A 21,378-nucleotide genomic window follows, 5' to 3' on the forward strand; every position below is an offset into this window, starting at 1 on the left:
TACCGTGTTCTGCCTGGCAGGCGCGCAGCAGAATGGAAGATTCAAATATCCTATCACTATCAGCATGCCAAGCAAGAGGGACCATCAATCTAGTTTACAGAAGGAGCAGAAAGACCTTTGACCTTCTGTAAGCTAGACTGACGGAGCAACTACACTAGAGTCTTCCACACCGTGGCATTTGGGCTAATTGCATTGGGATTACAAGTGTTACAGGCCAAAAATCGCAAAATCTCGAGCCCCTTGCCCAGACCGAATCCTTGATGATGGGTCCCGGGATCCCCATTTTAACGAGAACCTCGGGTACCTGAGAATTAAACCACGGAACTACACCGGACACACTTTAAAGCATCACTGTGAGTTTATGAAGCTGATGAGCCAGAGTGCTCAGGGACCCTGGCCTGACTTCCAAGAGGGGCTAACTGGGTGTCATCCACTGGTGAGCGTCACTCCTGCCAGATCCCTCCGGGGAAGACTGGAGCGCAGCACCCGCCCCTCCGGGTTGCCATGGAGATCCGGGGCCCTGCTGGCGGGCCAACGCCTCTGGGAACCGTGGCCAGGGCCCAGTGGGAACCCGGCTCCGCGCTCTCGGCTGCCGAACCCCTCAGGTGACCTCACAAGCTCAGGTGCGGCCTCGAGAAGTGACCCTCCCCGCCAGGGACCCAGAGCACGGCCTAGAGAGGCGGTCCCCTTTCAGGGACCCCGAGAGCGGAGGGTGTGACCCCGAGAGCGGAGGGCGCGGCCGGAGGGGACACCACGAGTGTCCCCCTGAGAGACCCGGAACGCGAGGACAGCGCGAGGAGCAGCGGCTCCCTCGAGCGGGCGAGCGGGCGAGCGAGCGACCCCCTGCCCGAACCCCGGCGGGTGGTGTGGCTGCACTAGAAACAAACGGCCTCCGCGGGCCGCCGCCTCCCGGGGCTCCCGAGGGCCTGTGACCGCCTGCAGCGCCCCAAGTGCAGCGGCTGCCAGCCCCGGGAAACATCCCACCCCACACAAGGGCGGATTCGCGGAGGAGGTGACAGGGCGCTCGGTCCCCTGGATGCGGATGATGCGATGATGCGGGCCCAGGGCGACCCTAGGACACTCGTGTGTGGGGTGGTCCGTCCCCAGCAGGTTGTGGCAGAATTCGCTCTTCTTGGAGCCAGTTCTCCAGCAGGCCCTCCCATCCTCGAGTGCAAATTGTCCTTGCAGTTGGAAGTATGGGGTGTTCGGGTGGGCTAGTACATGCCACACCTTGTCTCTAAGGTCACAAGAAGGGGGGCCACCAAGAGAGGTGCTGCAGACACAGCGGTTTACTGAGACAACCTTTTCTTTCCGCAGAGACAATGCTTACTAACACTACATGAACAGCAGCAGCCTCCTGGACCACCTGAATTGTACTTGAACCTTGAGTTATGACATCAGGAGCAAGCATGCTGGACCCCAAAAGTGAACTGGAGTTTTTTAATCAAGAAAATATGGAGGAGATCTCCCAACTCGCTTCTCTGGAGATGTCAGGGGATGTAGTAACCAGGAGAAAAACGCCATCCGTTGTCCCGGAAAAACCTAGCTATCCAGACTCCGTGTATGTTATGGCAGCGAACATTTTTCAGGGTATTCGAATCGAAAAGTCGCCAGACAGAGTCATAATAAAGTACGGAAATGAACCTCTGCCGTCCTGGTCCCAATCCGAGGATGAATCTTTCCAGCGCTTGTCCTATGAGCTGGCTTTCAGTGCCCTGAAGTGTGAGTACTACCTACCGGTCGTGAAGGTCAGCGCTAAAAGAAAATAGCAAAGCCAGGCACAGTGGCTTAGGCTCAGTTCAGACCACAGGGTGAGAGTCTGTTTTAGAAAACCAAAGAAAAAGGAGAAGGGTGGTGGGCGAGAAAGCAAGGAAATTTCTAGAAGGCAGAATGCAACCTAGCCCTTCAAACATACTGAATTTTGTTTTGTTTTACACGTGTATATGTTTGGCCAATTAGAACAGTCTAAAAACGAGGGACTCCTAGTGAAGCCAGCAGAATTTTATTGCTGTTGTCCTTAAGGCAGGTGTAGTGTGTAGTCATTAAAATGAACAGGAGACAGCATGGTTGTGCGGGCCTGTGATTCCAGCTGCTGAGCCCTGAGGATTTGGAGTTCCAAGTAGGATGGGCTAGACAGCCAGGCCATTCTCAAAAGGAAAAAGAAAAGAACAAACAACAAAGCTTCCTCCCTCCCTCCCTCCCTCCCTCCCTCCCTCCCTCCCTCCCTCCCTCCCTCCCTCCCTCCCTCCCTCCCTCTTTCTCAGACAGGGCTTCACCATGTAGCTCTGGTTGTCCTAGAACTCCCTATGTAGCCAGGCTGGTCTTGAACTCACAGAGATCCACCTGCGTCTACCTCCTGACTGCTGGGATTAAAGGTGTGCAGCATACCCTCTGCTTCACTACATTCTTGTTGTATTTACATCATATTTTAAGTTCATGAGGCATCATAAATATAAGGGAGAAAATACAGTCTTCAAAAAGTGAATACTACAGTTATGTCAACCCCAATCAAGATCATCTTAGCCGATAGCTTTAATTTGGAATGCCAAATTTAAGTAGAATTCTCCTTTTTAATTTGCCTCCAAAGTGCTAGACTCCAGTTTCCAGAGCCCCTTCATGGTAGTGATTGTGATGCTAACTGTAGGTAAGACACAACCAGATACTGCTTCTAGGAGGAGAGCTGTCAAATGATATGGGGATTTCTTTTGTAGATTTATTTTTATTTTATGCATATGGGTGTTTTGCCTAAATGAGTGGCACCTCATGTGTGCAGTACTGGAGGAAGCCAAAAGAGGGTGTAAGATCCCCTGGAACTAGACTTAGAGATGGTTGTTAAGTGGGTGCTAGTAACGGAGCCTAGAGCCTTTGGAAGAGCAATAAGCACTCTTAACAGCTGAGCCATTCCTTCAGCTCCCTGGAGTTGTTTTATACTAATTTCTACTATAAACTTTATACTGGCTTGTAAAACTAAATTTAGGTCCAGAGAGAGGGTCAGAAATGTTTGGAACATCAACAGCCCAGTTCAGATGATGAGTGGGTAACCAAGAGGTCACTTGGAAGGGGATAATAGCATTTTAAATGATTTCTTTAGTACTAGAAGGCCTTGCAGAGAAGAGGAAGTAAAAAAAAATTGCTATCTAAGTTAAAAAGCTCCTACTGATTAATTAGACATAAATATATCTTGTCTGCAAATGTGATGCAGTACAACCCTGAAATCCAGGATTTGTCATCACAGAGAAGAAAATGTAATGTCTAAAGCAGTGGTTCCCAACCTGTGGTCATGATCCCTTCTGGGGTCAAGCGACTCTTCCACAAAGGTTGCACATTAGATATTTACAGTACGATTCGTAACAGTAGTAAAATGACAGTCATAAAGTAGCAACTGTTTTCATGTGATACCATGCACACTCAGACTCCGATTTAACATCTTAGGTTCCAAGAGTTTAGAAAGTAGATTTCATTTGTTTTCCAGGACGCTTGCCAAAGGCAATCACTTCTGTGCTGTCTTTGATATTACTTGGAAAGCATTAACTTGAGTATCTAAAATTTATATGACATCCTTACACTGAGATGCCAATTTAAACAATAACTATATTATACTAAAGCTGTAACTAAACAATAATAGAGACACTATGTTCTATGTGTAAGCTCTGATTCAGCTTATGGTTCTGTATGGTACTTCTTCAACTGAAGACCACCATTAGACCCTCTTAGCCGAATAACCCCAAGTTAACCCATCCCCCTCTCTTTTTGTTCTTTTTCATTTATTGAGATAGCTCTACTGTCCAGAAAACACTCTATAGACCAGGTTAGCCTCGAACTCCTCAGACGCTCCTGCCTCTGAGGGTGCTGGGATTAAAAGTGTGTGCCACCATGCATACCCAGCTCTTCAAGTCAATTTTTATGAAACAGGATAAAGTTATTAATAAAGTCTGTTCCTTCAAAATAGAAGTTGAGAGAAGCTGGACTTTTGTCGAAATGGAGTATTCAAAGGAATACAGATTTTTGTTTGTAAAAGAAGGAGTTGTAGTTGGCATGTGCCTATTATCCCCAGGAGGCAGAGGCAGGATTGCCTTAAGCTCAAAGCAAATCTACACTACATTCCTATAACCTCCCTCAAAAAGCCAAAGATATAAATAAGAAAAACCTGTGAAACAATCTCTTGAGAAATGTATGAACAACAAATAAATGTTTTAAAAAGGCTTAAGAGGAGCCCCTGAAATTGCTAATCTTTTCCTAAATTGTATTTTACCACCTTCTCTAGGTGAATACAGTATGAATTTCATCGCCACAAATAGACATGGCATTAACCTGGACATTTTTTGATTTTTATAACCTGCCAGTAAATAATCCAATAACCCAATAAATGCTTAACATGAGGTTCAGTTCTAGCTTATGTGAATTTGTAATTATAGCTAAGGGTTTTCAAGACCACTCTTCAACAATTCCCTAAAAGGGTTTGTAGAACCCAGCAAATATTTTATATGCATGGTTTAGTACAACAAAAGGATACATGTGAAATTAGCAAGCAGTATGCATAAGGCAGAGTCCAGACACAAGGGGAACATTGTCCTTTCCCAAGGGCAAAAAAATTTTTTTTGGAGACATGGTTTCTCTGTGTAGTTTTGTAGATCAGGCTGGCTTTGAACTCACAGAGATCCACCTGACTCTGCCTCTTGAGTGATGGGATTAAAGACATGTACTACCACTGCCTGGCTCCCAAGGAAATCTTACAACAGAGCTTGATGTCTGACAGTGGGAAGGGAGCATTGCTAATGAGGAGAGTTCACCTTGGTCTTGCTGTGTAGAATTTTTTATTGAGACTTGTTCTTAAAAGCATATATTCTTAAATGTGTCATTGACTGACCAGTTACTCAAATTCTAACTTGTATAAAGGTCAAGATAATATGGTTGTGGCTCAAAGTTCAAGGTAAACAAAGACAATTTGGACCAGCCAAGTGACTTCAAGGATTTAAAGGCAACTTCCCAGGAGCCAATCAAGGGCTCTTCATAATGTGTAGTGTGTCTTCTAAAGCCTGCTAAGTTACTTGTTGATTGCATTGTGATTCATTAGGAAAACGAGCTCCAGAAACCTTTATGCTTCAGCTATCACCCAAGAGTCAAAGCACAGTAATAATTTTTACATGTTTAGCTCTTTTTCTTCACAAAGTACCTAATTTCATTTGATATAAATGGGAAAGGTGTTCTCATTTACAAATGAAAAAAATGGAGGAAGCTCGAGAAATTGAGCAGCAATGGGAATTAAAAAAAGATCTCATCTGGATGGAAGAAAACAACACCTCTCCATAATCTAGTTCTCCATGGCCCCACATTGTTTTATTTTGTGTTTGTTAGTAGCTGTTCTAATTTTGCTCAAAAGACTAAAATAATTTTGTCAAGTTTTCTTCCTCTGCCCAAAATGTAGAATACATTGAATAAAAAAGTATAGCTATTATTTAATCTGATATTTCAAAGTAAGAATGTCATATAGCATATAAAGTTAATGCCTTCTGCACAACACCAAAGGCAGTCAAAGGGGACTGTTTTGGCAAGAGTCCTAGAAAAGAAGTGTAAGACTGGCAAAATCATGTTCTGATTTTCTCCATTCTACCTTTGTGATTCATAGCGACTCCAGTGGTCAAAGTTTTATAGCCTACACACATCTTTCATGTTAGAGGTCCTTCATGGTTATGGAAATTATATTTTCTGTAACAAAAACGGAGATTTATGCTGGGATAAAGCACCTCTCATTCACAAGGCTAGCAATAACCCTGATAATAAACACCACAAGGATGTTAAAAAAAAGCAACCTTGTTCGCAAACATAGAAAATTCAGAACAAAGTACTAACAATATTTAATTATTCCAGATGGTGGAATAATTTGATCCCAACATTCGGGAGGCAGAGGCAAGTGAATCTCTGTGAGTTTGAGGCTAGCCTGGTCTATAGAGTGAGTTCCAGAAGAGCCAGAGCTGCTACACAGAGAAACCCTGTCTCAAAAAAACAAAACAAACAAACAAACAAAAAACCCAATACTTAACAACTAACACAACATATCAACAATACTTAAAAATGAAAGAGCAAGGCTGTTTAACATTTTTCATTTTTTAATTTTCCAAAGTATTTTAATTAATATTTATTTAAATTAAAAAGTATCTAATTTTACATACCAATCCCAGTTCCCTCTCCCTTCTGTCCTCTCATTCACCTTACCAGTTCCCCATCCCACCCCCATCCACTCCTCAGAGAGGGTGAGGCCTCCCATGGGGGATCATCAAAGTCTGTCACATCATTTGGAGGAGGATTGAGGCCCTCTCCCCAATATCTAGGCTAAGAGAGTATCCCTCTATAGGGAATGGGCTCGAAAAGCCCATTCATGCACTAGGGATAAATACTGGTTCCACTGCCAGAGGCCCCATAGACTGCCCTGGTCTCCCAACAGACACCCACTTTCAGGGAGCCTGGTTCAGTCCAATGTTGGTTCCCCGGCTGTCAGACTGGGATCCGTGAGCTTCCACTTGCTCATGTCGGCTGTTTTCATGGGTTTCCCCAGAACGGTCTTGACCCCTTTGCTCCTCACTCCTCCCTCTCTGCAACTGGATTCCAGAAGTTCAGCTCATTGCTTGTGAATCTCTGCTTCTGCTTCCATCAGCTACTGGGTGAAGGCTCTATGATGGAATTCAAGGTAGTCATTAATCTCGTTATAGAGGAAGGGCATTTAAGGTAGCCTCTCGCCTATTGCTTAGATTCTTAGTTGGGGTCATCCTTGTGGATCCCTGGAGGCTTCCCTAGTGCCAGCTTTCTCATTAAACCCATAATGGCTCCCTCTACCAAGGTATATCTTTTCTTGCTCTCCTTCTCTGTTCCTTCCCTGTAGAGTGCAGCCTTCCTGCCAGCCTGGTTCCAGAGCTGCATCAGTTATGAATTATGAAGCTGTTGGCCGTTTGCTTGGTTTCTTACTGGATATCTCTGACTTAAGTATTTACCCCATAATTGTAAATATAAGTATTTTCTCTTACCGGAGAAAGGGGTCTGAACCTCTTATTCCTATGGTGGCTACATCATGACTGCCTGTGTCTCTCTTTCCCAGAATCCTCCTCAATTCCTAGTCCCACCTATCTTGCTTCCCTATTGGCCAACAGTGTTTTATTGACATATACACAGGATTTTCCCATCATTTCCTCTTTTCTGTCTAAATAAAGGTTTTAACTTTAACATAGTCAAATTATATATAACAGAACAGTTATCAAGTAAGAACATAGTTATAATATTTTGTCCATTAACATTTAGTAAGATTTAAAGAAAGTATTTTATCATCTATCTTTGTGAGTCTAAGGTCTTATATGTAGCTTATCTTTTATCATAACTGAGGAAAACTATAATTATAACTATCTGTCTTCAACTCCATCAAAGACCACAGAAGGATAATATATAAACACTAGAACTGACAGAGACATCTTGCTGCCTGGACAGTCACCTTAAGTTCCACTGTAACGTTGGGGCATCCATCTTCAGCCCATAGGCCACAGTGTGTCTGGAAGACTTCTCAACAAAGCAGGAAATTTCAAGCTATCCATCTGCATTGGCAGTTTGTCAGTCATTTTTCTGTGTCCTGCAGAAATTCTGGTAGAAGCAGGAAACCTGAAGGACTGTTTGAGTTCAGCAGTCACTTTCCTGTGGGTCCTGCATGTCCAGTTTATATAGTCTAGGCAAGAGCATTTCTTGCCAAATGGCTAATCTTGCCATGTTGAAAGAAAACTCCATAACGAGTTTCTTCGATGTCTATCTTCCTCTCAGACGTAATTGGTGATGTCAGGAGCAGACATTTCTCATTGTCAAGAAAAACCCTAAACCATTTTAAATGCCATTTTCTGAAGGTCTTTGAAAGGTTTGAAGGCTATCTATCTGTCTCAAATACATCTCTATCTATCTAGAAAACCTAACTAACCTAACTATAAGTTCTGACTATTATAAGTAACTATCTCTAATATGTATTTAATTATGCATTATGTTTTAAAAGATTAGTATAAACACAATAATTAATCAAGAGGAGAAATATACATATCACAAAATTGACCTTGAATTTGCATCAATAAATGAAAAACATTACCCATACCAAGTATTCATTTCCATACCATAATCTCCATTTTACCATTAAAAAGATTGACTGTGATCATTAACCAATTATAAGCAATCCCATTTAAATGAAAACAAAGATTTATAAACAATATGGGGATTTGGATGTCGCTCATTCCAAACTGCTTCAAGGTGATAGGGGCACTTTCTATACCATGGGGATCATGACAAAACTCAGAAACCTGTATAAGTCCTTATTTTCGGGGTCTGTAAGGCTGCATCATCTTAGCTGTTTTAGATGTTGAGTCACTTGGACCACTGCTTCCAGGGGTCTTGGTTCATCAAACCACAGAAGCCTGGAAGGAATCCTCAGCTTTCCATTTTCTGTGGAAACATAAACAAAACCTCTTTTCCCAAGTAACCAGTCCTTATATTTAAAGTAAGAGGTCAAAGCACTTTTGAAATATATAAGTTGGATTAATTCGCAGTATTTATAATCAAGTATACTTTAGCAGTTTTTTCTTCTTTAGCAATCAAAAACTGAAAAACACAATAGCATACAGTATCCAGACTCTCTGTGTATTTTCCATCTTTACATGGCTTATTTATCTATTATTATTACTCTATTTATTTTACATTTATTTATTTATTTTTCTCTGAGACAGGGTTTCTCTGGAAATCCATCTCCCTCTGCCTCTGGAGCAAATCCTACTGGCGTGCGCCACCACAGCTGGCTTCTCTATTTATTTACCACTATGCTGTTTCTTTTTCTCTCTCAATCCTACATATATTTTTAAACACACTGTAAATCTTTTTTTTGTTTTGTTTTGTTTTTTGTTTTTCGAGACAAGGTTTCTCGGTCGCTTTGGAGGCTGCCCTGGAACTCGCTCTGTAAACCAGACTGGCCTCGAACTCACAGAGATCTGCCTGCCTCTGCCTCCCGAGTGCTGGGATTAAAGGCGTGCGCCACCAACGCCCGGCTCACACTGTAAATCTTTATGTTTTTCTGGTCACATGTCTTATCTACTAAAAACCATGGCTGTTTAAACAGCAGTTTTTCCAAGATGGCAGGCAAGTTTGACTCCAGCTTACCTCCTCAGTCTATTCTGACATCCAGCAAAAGCTGTTGGCTTGGAGATGTGGCCACTGCCACTTCCAGCTGTACATACACACCTTTCAATTGTTAGCAGAGCCTCTAAAAAGAGGTTGGTTCCCCACCCCCACACATACCCCCACCCCCTCCCCACCCCCCGCTTATGCTGAGTCAGGAAGACTCCCTTAAGTGAGCTGCGTGAGTCTCTGCTTATCTGTAGCGAAACAGAGCCCACCTGAGAAAAATGCTGCTACCAAGAACCCATGCTTTTCTCCATTCTTTTGTTTCTAAAATTCCTTTTAAGCTCTTGTCATTCTGCGTGGAAATTCAATCCCGCTCCTGACAGCCACTCCCCCAACTTGACCTTCAGTTCCTCATGTTCTCCTCCGTCCTCCCCTCCTTCCCTTCTTTTTCTCCTCCCTCCCCCTCCCAATGTTCAAAGTATTAACAGTACTTAATAACTAATACAACATATCAGCAATACTTTAAACTGAAACATGCAAGGCTGTTAAACACTTTTCAATTTTTAATGTACATGGTTGTTTTGCCTGCATACATGGCTGTGCACCATGTGCAAGCCGCGCCATCGGAGGCCAGAAGAGGGTACCAGATTCCCCTGCAAATGGAGTTACAGCCCGTCATGAGCCACTATATGGGTGCTGGGAGCCTCTGGAAGAGCAGCCAGTGCTCTCAACTGCTGAGTCATCTCATTATTAGTTACATCTTCTTTAATGTCTTTCAAGGATCATCAGTTAAGATTTATTTATTTAGTATATACGCAGTGTTCTGTCTGCATGTATTCCTGAAGGTCAGAAGAGGGCACCAGATCTCATTACAGATGGTTGTGAGCCACCATGTGGTTGCTGGGAATTAAACTCAGGACCTCTGGAAGATCAGCTAGTGTTCTTTTGTTTTCCCTCAATATATGTTTTTATTTAAATTAGAAACATGAACGCTTCACATGTCAATCCCAGCTCCCTCTCCCACCCTTCCTCCCTTGTCCCTCCACCAGCCTTTCCAGCCTCCCACCCAATCCCCACATCATTCCCCAGGGAGGATGAGGCACTCCTTGGGGGGATCTCCAAAGTCTGTCATTTCATCCTGGGTAGGACCTGGGCCCTTCCCCATGTGTCCAGGCTGAGAGAGCATCCCTCTATTTGGAATGGGCTCCCAAAGATCATTCATAAACCATGGTAAACACTGATCTACTACCCAAGGTCCCAGTGATTTCTGTGGCCCCCTCACTGAGACTACATTCATGGAGTCTGAATCAGTCCCCTGTTGGCCTCTCAGCCATCAGTCTAGGATTCAAGAGCTCCCCCTTATCTGGTCAGATGTCTTTGTGGGTTTCACCATCATGGTCTTGACCCCTTTGCTCATCACTCCTCCATTGCTGTCACTGTGTTCCAGGAGTTCAGTTCAGTGTTAGCTGTGGATATCTGTCTCTGCTTCCATAAGTCCCCAGATGAAGGTTCTAGGATGACATATAAGGTAGTCATCAACCTTATCATCAAGGAGGGGCTATTAATGTAGTCTCTCCACTATTGCTTAGTTTGCCAGTTGGTGTTATCCTTGTAGATCTCTGGAAATCTCATTAGTGTCAGCTCTCTCCTCAAGCCTATAATGACTCACGCTATTATGGTATCTCTCATCTAACCACTGAGCCATCTCTCTAACCCCAAGGGTCATAAATTAAAAGTTAAAATTCCTTATGAATATGTTGATAATGCTGTGACTATGAGACTCTATAAAGCCTGAACTGTAAGAGCCCAGGATTCACGAGGATTATAAATATTTTGGCTTGCTGCTGTAATTTATGCCTTTATGAAGAGTTGAGGTACATTTTAAAGTTTAAGGCAATTTTATGACATTATTTGAAGTGTATTTAATTCAAAGGTCTTTATTTTAAGATTTGATATTTTGCATAATAGACTTTTCCCTTGTCTTGCAGATCAAGATATTTTGGAAACTATGTTAATAGACAGCTATATCTTCCCAAGTACCACAATAGTAAGTAAACAACTGTTAGAATTAGTCTGCCTCATTAATATTTTTTAGAAAGTATGAAAATTCTGTCAGCTCTACATACGAGTTGGCCTAGTGTGAGACCCCTCTAAAATACATGTTCTTTCCTGCTGCTAACACTTACATTTTGACCCTGGTCCTGCCATCTGGACTCATATTCCCCAAACTGTCTTTTTGGAGAAGCTTTTCATCTCAAACTATATTGTTTTACCCTTTTGAAGACCTTCTCTTAGCTGGGGCTGGGTTGCATACCTTTAATACCAGCACTCTGGATGCAGAGACAGGCAGATCTCTGAGTTCAAGGCCAGTTTGGTCTACAGAGTGATTTCCAGGATTTCACAGAGAAACTCTGTTTCAAAAAACCAAAAAAGACCATCTCTATTCCTAAATCTAACTATACGAATATTATCATTATCCATATTCACCCTACCCTTAGAGGATCAGACCCAAGGCTTTGTTCAGGCTAGGCAAGCATTTTCCACCTGTGTTACATCTCAAGCCTTTGGATATTGGTTCTTTAGTTTTCTTTCTGTGTGTTTCCCCTTGGTAGCCAGATCATTTGAGCAGTCTTATTATTGTGATGCTGTACGATTTTCAAGATAGAAAATTTCAGGCCCGTGTCCTTCCTGATAATGAAGAGTCTATATCAGAAGTTCAAGAGGTGGAGACCCTTCTAAACAGGTAACTACAGGTAAAAATGCCATTTGTACAAAACCAACATTAGCGTTTTGAGTTATAAAATTAATGTAATATAATTTATAGATACCCTTGTCTCAAACATTTATGAAAAGATATCAAAGTCTTGAGTTCCTTTGCAAACAGTCTTGAATAGTTTAAATTCTACCTTTAGAATAAATTGTTTTAAGATGTTGAGTTTGCATGATCCAGTATATAGACATGTGGGAAATCATTACAAATTTCTAATAGTTTTAGTATATGCGTAAGTATATACTAAACGGCTAACTTTTGTTTCCTTAATTGACATCTTTACAAAAAAATATAACAAATGAGAAAATTCCAATACTATACAAAAATTCACTGTTTGGCCAAACTGAAAAAAGTCTGTCTAGTTAAGAACAAATGGATGTGGTTTTCTGTTGTTGTTTTGGTTTTGGTTTTTTGAGACAGGGTTTCCCTGTATTGCTTTGGAGGCTGTTCTGGAACTCGCTCTGTAGACCAGGCTGGCCCCGAACTCACAGAGATCCACCTGCCTCTGCCACCTGAATGCTGAGATTTAAGATGTGAGCCACTATCATCCAGCATGGATGTGGTTTTTTTTTTTAAGTAGAAATAAATTTGTTGATTATGCTTGTTGATGAATCAACCTGTTAGTTGATGGTTACACTATCCCAGACACCAAGAGAGCAGGTTAGACACAGCTTGTTTCTCACCTAAGTAAGAACAAACTATGTGTTTTGGTTTCCTCTTTATCCTAAGCATCAACTGGAGACTGCCATGTGGATAATAAGTACTGGTCTCAAAGGCTGGCTAGGAAAGATAACAGATTAATAGTGGAGTAAGAGCTGGACACATTGTTGGTGTGAGCTATGTTACTGTGTGTTATGCTTGGGTGGTGGCCCCAGAATTCAGATGTTGGAAATGTAATTCTCATGCGGCAGCGTTGGAGGTGGAACTTAGTGAGAGGAGCAGTAACAATAATTGCTTTCACTAAGGGTGTTTCAGTGCCAGTATTTTTTTATTTTTACCATTTTTGTTTTTTCTCCTTTTCTATTAAACAGATACACACAGACACACACACACACAAATATATCTCCATATGTGTGTGTGCATATTATATGAGCACAGGTATATAGGTGTGGAGGTTAGAGGTCAATTTCCTATGGCTCCCTCAGTCACTCTCTTCCTTATTTTAGGCACAAGGTCTCTCACTAAACCTGAAGCTCACTGATTCTGTCCAAGTAGCTGAGCCTGCAAGCCCTGACTATCCTCCTGGCTCTGCTTCCTGAGCAATAGAATTACAGGCATGGGGTGCTGCACCTGGCTTTTTTATGTGGGGCTGAGGGTTTAAACTTAGGTCCTCATGTTTGCATAGCATGCAATTTCCATACTCAGCCATCTTCCCACCCCCATGAGTTTTTCCTTGGAAATGGGGTCTCATGTACCACAGAATGACTTGGAGCTGCTTATGTAGCTGAGAATGACTTTGATCATCTTATCCCCCTGCCACTATCTCCTAAGTGCTGGGATTATAGGCTTGCACACACACACACACACACACACACACACACACACACACACACAGAGAGAGAGAGAGAGAGAGAGAGAGAGAGAGAGATGCACGCACGCACAGGCACATACACACATGCACATGCACACACATTCATGACCATCATAACTTAGTCTCAGACTGACTAGTAGGAACTCAGGTTAGCTGCGTTATCCAGAAAAAACACAGCACTCCAAGAAAGACCAGTGTATGGCCTCATCATCGATAAATTAGGTGACACTGCTAGCAAGGAGCCTGGTTTATGAGGTCAGAGAAATCAGAAGGTTTTACTGCTTAATGAAGGACTTCTGATCCCTAGATGTTTTCGTTTCGTTATAATGCACGGCATCCTCCTCTGGACTATGACACAGGTATGGTAACATTGCTGTCTATATAACCCCACCCCATGGGTTTATATGAAACCAGGTCTGGTGGTACATGACTGTAATCTTTGGAGATTGAGACAGAAGGGTTGTGTGATCCAGGCTAGCATGAGCTACATAGTGAGATCCTATTTTAGAACCTCCATTAAATGCAAACCTTATCCAAAATTAGTCAGTCACATTATACTCATATTTATCATTATACCAACTCCCAGTATTCTATGTAAGAAAAGCTTGTACTTAGTAATTAAATTGCAGAAAAAACAGAGTGTTGCATGGAAAATATATGTGTAAAGATAAAGGTATATGGGACAGGAGAGATGGCCCAGTGATTAAGAGCACATACTGCTCTTGCAGAGGACCTGAGTTTGGATTCTGGTACTCACTTGGATGACTTACTACCTGTAACTTCAGCTCCAGGGGATTTGATGTTATCTTCTGGTCTCTGCCAGCACTCTCAAACACACATTTAAATAATTAAAAATTTAAAAATAAATCATTTTTTGTTTTTTTTAATTTAAATTAGAAACAAGCTTGCTTCACATGTCAATCCCAGCTCCCTCTCCCTCCCCTCCTCTCCCACCTTCCCAACCCCCTAGCCCCCATCCAATCCCCACTCTGCTCTCCAGGGAGGGTGAGGCCCTCCATGGGGGATATCCAAAGTCTGTAAAAATAAAATCTTTTAAAAAGATACACTTAACAGTAATTTTTGAAGTGCTGTGTTGCTGAAGTTGGTTTCGAACTCCTAAACTCAAGTGATCCTCCTACCCCAGTCACCAAGTGCTACCCTGTGGTGATATATTGTTTATGACTTATTAAAGCTTACCTGAGGATTCAGAAAGCAAAGTCAGCCACAAGTCATAGAATGGAGGCACACAGCTTTAATCCCAGCAGCCAGAAGCTAGGAGGTGGTGGTACACACCTTTAATCTTAGGACTCAGGATTAAGAGATAGATGGATCTCTCTGAGTTCAAGGCCACCCAAGGATACAGGAGATTGAGTCAGTCTAAAATAGTAACAGATCACATGCCTTTAATACTAGAGGGATAAAAAAGATGAAGCAGGATCTTCAGGAGAGTGTGAGGCCTTTGTTATCTAGTCATGCTGAGGAGAGGCAGCATGAGGAGAGCTTGTGTGTGGATCAGCCCTTTCAGCCTGAGCTAGAGGTGAGAGCTAGTGGTCAGCTGCTTTGCTTCCCTGACCTTCAGCTTGAATCCCAATATCTGTCTCTGGGTCTTTTATTTATTTTGTGTTATACCACCATGCCCAGCAAAGTCAAAGTATTTTAATTAAGGTTCTTAATTCTCAAGAGGCTGTCCTCAGTTAGCTGGAGCAAGAATGGAAATGTTCTGATAGAAGGAGTTCTCACCTCAGTCAGAACCATTTCTTCTACCAGAAGAAATGGAATTAGGAATTGGAAAGGTAGAAGGAGGTTGGCTCCTTTAGCTCCTGTGCCCCTATGCCACATCTCTCTTACTTTCTGTCTTACTCTCTCTTTGAGGTGCTGTCTTCTTACCCCCCCCCCCACTTCTCTAGCCCATGCTGGGAAAGCCCTGCTGTTACTCCCTAGCGCCCAAAGGTTGATGGTATAGTCTTCTGTCTAGTTTCTTTTTCTTAGACTAGCTTGTTAGATCTAAATTCCCATCAGGGGACTTCCAAACTGTTCGGCCTCAACTAGGACACTACCATCTACCTAAATACCAGTCTTAACTCACCTGTACTCCCCTGCTCACTCGGTGACATCTAAGGCATCAAATCCCGTTGCTCCAACTCCAAAACTCCTGTGAGTCTGCTCATTCATTCCCACTTTCGTTACTGCCATCCATACACTATGAATAGACTCTTCATTGGATCCCCTGTGCATAATTCTTACTTTACCATGATCTGTTCCACAGGGCAAGGAGAGTGAGGTTTGTGTTCATCTTTGAGACAGGTTCCATGTAGCCCAGGCCAGCCTTAGACTTGCTGTGTAGCTGAGTCTGGTCTTGAACTTGTGACTGCTTTGCCTCCGCCTCTCCGATGTTGGCATTTCAGATGTGCATTTCACTACCCAATGGATCAGGCTTAGAAAATGTGTAAAATAAATGAGGTAAAAGTCCAAGCTGTTATACAAGAAATAGCAAAAATTTGATCCTGAAAGGACAAAAACAAACAAGTTGAGCCTTAAATAGTCTTGGCTTCATGTCTAGAGGGACATTCCAAATTATAATATCGGAAGTGGAAAACGACACCCTTGATGAATTCAGAGAGTAGATGTCGGTTTTAAACGGCTGCAGTGACAGTTCTCTTTATTCTAAGTGACAATGTGCATTAGATGATTTGTGAATATTAAGCTAACTATGCAAGTAAGTCACCTTTGCTCAGGTATGTTGTTTTTCTTATTCCCCAGCTTTCTCATTGCCCATCAAATCCCAGAGGGTGTCATTTGCCAAAATATCCCTTAAGCAAGTCTTAAAGATGAGTTTTTCCTCTCATGTCTTTTAATGACTTTTCTTTGGAACAGCTTTGACCATTTAACTTTTCTAGAGAATAATCTGAAACAGATTATCTGTATAAGGTCCAATCTTATGTTTTCAAGAGGAAGGTTATCTCCAGGCATGAAGAAAATGGTCAGTTGGGAGCTGGGGATGAGGGTGGTTTAGAAGCCACATTGGATTAAGTGGCTGATGACAGGGTAACTAAGGGAATGGAATTTTATCAGACTGACAGCTGCTCCTCTTGTCTCTATGATCTACCTGCTTCTCACTCCCAATGAGCTTCCTGCATGTCAGATCAGTAGATGCTACTATAATCACTGTGGTTGCTGCCATAGACACCAGTAGGCCAGCCTTAGGGACCTTTCCCAGGAAATCTACAGAAGCTGTGTCACCAGAGAGCTTATAGAAGGGGCCTGCATTGACTAGTGCCCCAGGAATGCCCTCAGCACCCCACCAGGGAACCCAAGATGTACATTTGGAAAGTTGTACAACCTCCAACAGCGCTGCAACCGCCACTCTGCAGCCTGCCTGGCTTAACTGCAGCAATGGCAGCTGAGTAGAGGTCATCTCAGCATCACCTGCTGCTGGAAGTGTCGTTAGTCCCATGAGCGAATTTAATGCCAGCATGGTTCTGGGGATACCCAAGGGCAAAACTGTAGGAGAGAATCAATATGGAGCCTAGCCCAGAGGTTACGACAATATGGAGGAGCTCCCAATGTCGAAACAAAAATCTAATAATCAAGCAATTCAGTATCAATATTCTGTGTATTTACCTAGTTCTGGTTCTCTGCTACAGTTGTTCTTTATCTGTATAACATCACGGCCAATGTAATAAGTCAGCTTCCCCGCCCCCACTGTTCATGTTTTAGGTAATTTCTCTCTTTTTCTCCTTTCCTCATGCCATTTCCTAGGACTCAGGATTAAGAGCTAGATGGATCTCTCTGAGTTCAAGGCCACCCAGGGATACAGAGATTGAATCAGTCTAAAAGAAAAACAGATCATATGCCTTTAATCCCAGCACTAGAGGGTTAGTGCTCCCTCAAAGAACATAGGCTGGCCTCCAGGTAGATGAGACTGTTTTATGTTATCTGAATGCATCTCTATAGCCTTCTCTTTTCAGTCTGCCATTAACGAAACTCCTATACCCCATCTTTTTAAAAAACTACCATTTCCCCATTCATGTGGTTTACCCTCCTCTACTGCTCTCTAGTTCTACCACATTTTCTTCTCTTTTTTCCACTCGTATCCATATAACTTGGTACACACAGTACTGCACAACCCTTTCCTCCCTAAAGCAGTCGGTGTTGGTATTTAGGCAGCTGTCCTTGGGGTTCTGACAAGATACTCCCTCAGCTGCTGCCGCTAAGAGCACCACCTGTGCCTATTCAGTACATTCCCTTTTTAAACGGCCCTGCCCACCTCCCATCCCCCCCTCCCCTCTCTCTGCCTCTTTCCTGCTGTTCCTATTCATGAAGGCCAGTCTCTCCCCTCCCCCTTCCCTGTTTTATGATCATTTCCTTTAGTGGAAAAAACCCTCAACTTGAACTCTGTTGCATGGTGTCTTTCTCTTGAACTGCCCCCCCCCCCACTTTTAAAATTACAATTGGTACAAAGGAGCAATTGCTCTGTGATCAGTTATTGCTCTAGTTTCAAGATGGGTTTACTGCTGCATAGTGACTAGTTTCAGACAGTACTCAACTGTTAGGGGAGAATTTGGGATAGAGCCCAGTGCTCTGAACACCGATTTAACAAGGGAAGACATCATCTCAACTCTTCTACAACTAGTCTCTTTAGGAACTCTACAATAACTCCACACATGTAAAGACTAACTTGAAATAAGAGCAAATTCTGTCTGTTCCATTATCCCACATTCTAATTCTAGATGGGCAAGCCCTAATGCAAAACCATAAGGAATATGAAAAACCAAGACAGCATACCTCCTTTAAAAATGACCTCTCAAGAAGCTCTACATAGCTTTTTCGGGGTACATCTTCCTGGTCTGAGGGTTCCTCTGCTTCACTCCACTTTCACTCTTCCCTTTTATCTTATTTAACCCCCAGGAGATGTCCCTCCCGTAGCAAGGACGTTTTATTATACCACAGTGTGATGGATAGTTTCCTTGTCATTGGCACTTAGGACACCTCAGTGTCAGGAACAACTTCTTTCTGGTCCATTCTCTGGTTTCTGGAACTTAGAACAATGCCTGTAATATGCAGTAAGGAAACAAGTATATTTTCTCAGTAAATTCATTACTATTTCTCTACTTTGTTCTTCTTTTCCTTTCTTTCTTTCTTTTTTTTTTGGTTTTTTTTTTTTTGTTTGTTTGTTTGTTTTGAGACAGGCTTTTTCCTGGCTGTTCTGCTGGCTTCAAACTCTCAGAGATCTGCCTCCCAAGTGCTGGCATTAAAGGTGTGTGTGTGCCACCACTGCCTGGCCACTATTTCTCCTCTTTTAAGTATCCCCTCTATTTTCTACACAAAAGGTTGCAACATCCTATCTTTGATTTGTTGTGATTTCCCTCTGGTCGCTCACCACCTCTGTGCTGTTCAATGTCTCCATCTCTGTGGCATCCTGCCTTCTGTCTCTGTGCCTTTTCTCACTTTGCGTCTGGAGAGCTACACTCTATGTCTTCTCTCCTCTTGTGATCTGGAAATTGTTGCTCTTCTTTTACTAATCAACTCAAGTTTTCCTAGAAATCCCTTTGGACTGATATCAGTGTATTTCTTCTTAATAATTTACTCTATTCCTTATTTATGTATCTCATAGCAATCATCATATTATCCTGGGATTGTTTCTGTGTCCTTTTCAGCAACAAGCTATCACTTAAGTATCAAAATCAGTTTTGGGGATGGTGATGGTAGTGGCAACTGGTTTTATTAGGTAGTGCTGGCTGGTTTGAAACTTGCCAAATAGACCAAGCTGGCTTCAAATTTGCAGCAATCCTGTTTGCTTCCCTAGTGCTGGGATTACAGGCAGAAGCCACCACAGGCCCAAATTATCTCTTAGTTTTTGTAGACCTGGACCTCATCATAGTATTTAGTTAATAGTAGAAATGTGAAACAAATTAATTATAATATTTTTTCCGACTAGCCTGACTCTAAGTAAATTTTCATAAGTATTCTTGCAAAAACCCTGCTCATTAGATACTAATTACTAACGTAATTACTTGTAGAGCTTAGAAAGGTTAAATAACTTGTCTAAAGGTATGCTGGTAATAATTGGTGGAATAAAAGTTTGAACTCAGGTAATTTGGCTCAGAGGTCAGGCAGAAGACAGAGAGGAGAGGGAGGGAAGAGGGAGAAGGAGGGGAGGAGGAGAGAAAAAGGGGGAGCGAGGGTGGGCAACATGAATATTATAGGCTTGCAAATAGTTGCATATATGACTGAGGACAGATTTATGGAACGGGTAGTAGAATTATGTTAGGAAGAGTTGGTTGAGGCTAAACTACTGATATCCTAGTATATCATGATAAAGCTTAAAGATTCTCTTTTATGGCTAATGTTTTAAGATTTAAGCTTTAGAATTCTAGAAAGGAATTTCTGACTGTGTGTAATGGGAATTCTGGTAAAGATAAAGGAGACAACTGGGCAGCTGTGATAGCAAAAACTAGTCAGATAATTCACTCAGTAGCATTTATTATGTATGATGAACTAAGTTGATATTTGGAAATAATCTATCAAAATATCCTATATCAAGCATATATAATCCACATGTGTATACCATAGAGCAGTAATTCATAGTGTGAACTAATATGCTATCATTTTTGTGTCTCTTACTATAATTCTATAACATTTAGATATAAAATTAGACACACCCAAGTTTACTGTTTGCCAAACCCTCCCTCCTCGGGTGATCCTAATTTCCTCTCTCAGACCTAAAACTTAAGACTTTTATGTTGGTAAGTGGATGTGAAACTTAGCCTAGGGAGTTTTAATGGCATAAGGAGAAGAAAGCAGTGTCCAGCACCTGAAATGGTAACTGAGTGGCTCATCTGTCACCAAGCTCTGCATCCTATTATTTTTTTAAACAATGTTGCTAGGCCACATAGCAATTCCTGGATAATGTCCTTTTTTTTTTCTAAATACACATCAAGTGGACCCCCATTTGTACCTGACCCTTTTGTGACATCTGTTGTTTTTTTTCTTCCTTTATTTCAGCTGGATTCCTACTGAGAAAGTTCTAGAAGAGTCACAAAGAAATCCTATTTATGCTCATTATAATGCATTGTGTCTTGGTAGTACTAACATTTTCTTTTTCTCTTATTTGGAACTTTGAGACATGGGAATTAAACAGGGTTTGAGAGAGGTTAATGATATCATTAATGGTATCATTTGAGTGGTATAAGCACTGTACTATTGCCATTTTGATAATATTAACCAGACTATAGTGGTTGCCTGCTATGTGTTAGTCCTGTGCTAAGTATTCTGCACACACGATTGGTAATAAATACATTAATACTAAGGTATGCTGGCTTCCTTTAAAGATGGGAAAGCTGAAGCCAACAGATCGAGTGACATTCACCAGGTCGCACAGTTGGTTAGTGACAGAACCTGGATTCAACTTCTGGTTCGTCTGAATCTAAATTCTATACTTGAATGTTTGTTTTTAATCATCAATGTTGTAATATTTTAGGGGTATGTAACTAAACAGCAGCAAAAATAGAGCAAAAGATCAAGGCTACTGGGTTTCTATTTTTGAATATCATGAAATTTCATTTTAGGCTTCAAAAATTTGAAATGGGATGTCAGGCAAATTTGTTAAAATTCTAAATGGGACATTTTAAATGTTTCAAATGGAGAATTGATAGTCTTGTTTCTAATTCGTGGTCATCAAGAATGAGTTTTCTGTCTCTAGCTTTAAGACAAAATTGGCTGCAGCATTGGCGAGATGTCGAATCAAGCATGATGCCCTTTCCATTTACCACATTCTACCAGAGACAGTCAGGAAACAGGAGCAGAGGGCCTCTACCCTGCCTCTTTATGCTTGGATAAACACTGGTAAAATCAGGTGTGTGCCTCAATCCAATTCTTCGTTCATATTTCAAAACCCCATTCTTTTAAGATAATGTAATAAATACTTCCTTTCTAAGGGGTGAGG

At 42.0% G+C, this 21,378-nt stretch overlaps 1 protein-coding gene across 3 annotated transcripts in view; it reads left to right on the top strand.

The window, feature by feature from the left end:
- The first annotated feature begins 490 nt into the window (after nt 1-490).
- The window catches only part of Nsun7 (NOP2/Sun RNA methyltransferase family member 7), a 40,645-nt gene continuing 19,757 nt past the window's right edge, over nt 491-21,378 (top strand). The window contains exons 1-5 of one of the 3 annotated variants that reach the window (XM_040747140.1): nt 491-623; nt 1,318-1,722; nt 11,121-11,179; nt 11,745-11,875; nt 21,136-21,288. In XM_040747140.1, coding sequence (XP_040603074.1) covers nt 1,392-1,722; nt 11,121-11,179; nt 11,745-11,875; nt 21,136-21,288 — 674 coding nt within the window. In that variant the 5' untranslated portion in view covers nt 491-623; nt 1,318-1,391. Of the gene's footprint in view, nt 624-847; nt 1,013-1,317; nt 1,723-11,120; nt 11,180-11,744; nt 11,876-21,135; nt 21,289-21,378 lie in introns of those variants that run through there. The other 2 variants (XM_040747141.1, XM_040747139.1) reach the window with 2 other exon arrangements.

Source organism: Mesocricetus auratus, unplaced genomic scaffold (assembly GCF_017639785.1).
Source record: "Mesocricetus auratus isolate SY011 unplaced genomic scaffold, BCM_Maur_2.0 Super-Scaffold_100006, whole genome shotgun sequence".
Taxonomy (NCBI): Eukaryota; Metazoa; Chordata; class Mammalia; order Rodentia; family Cricetidae; genus Mesocricetus; species Mesocricetus auratus.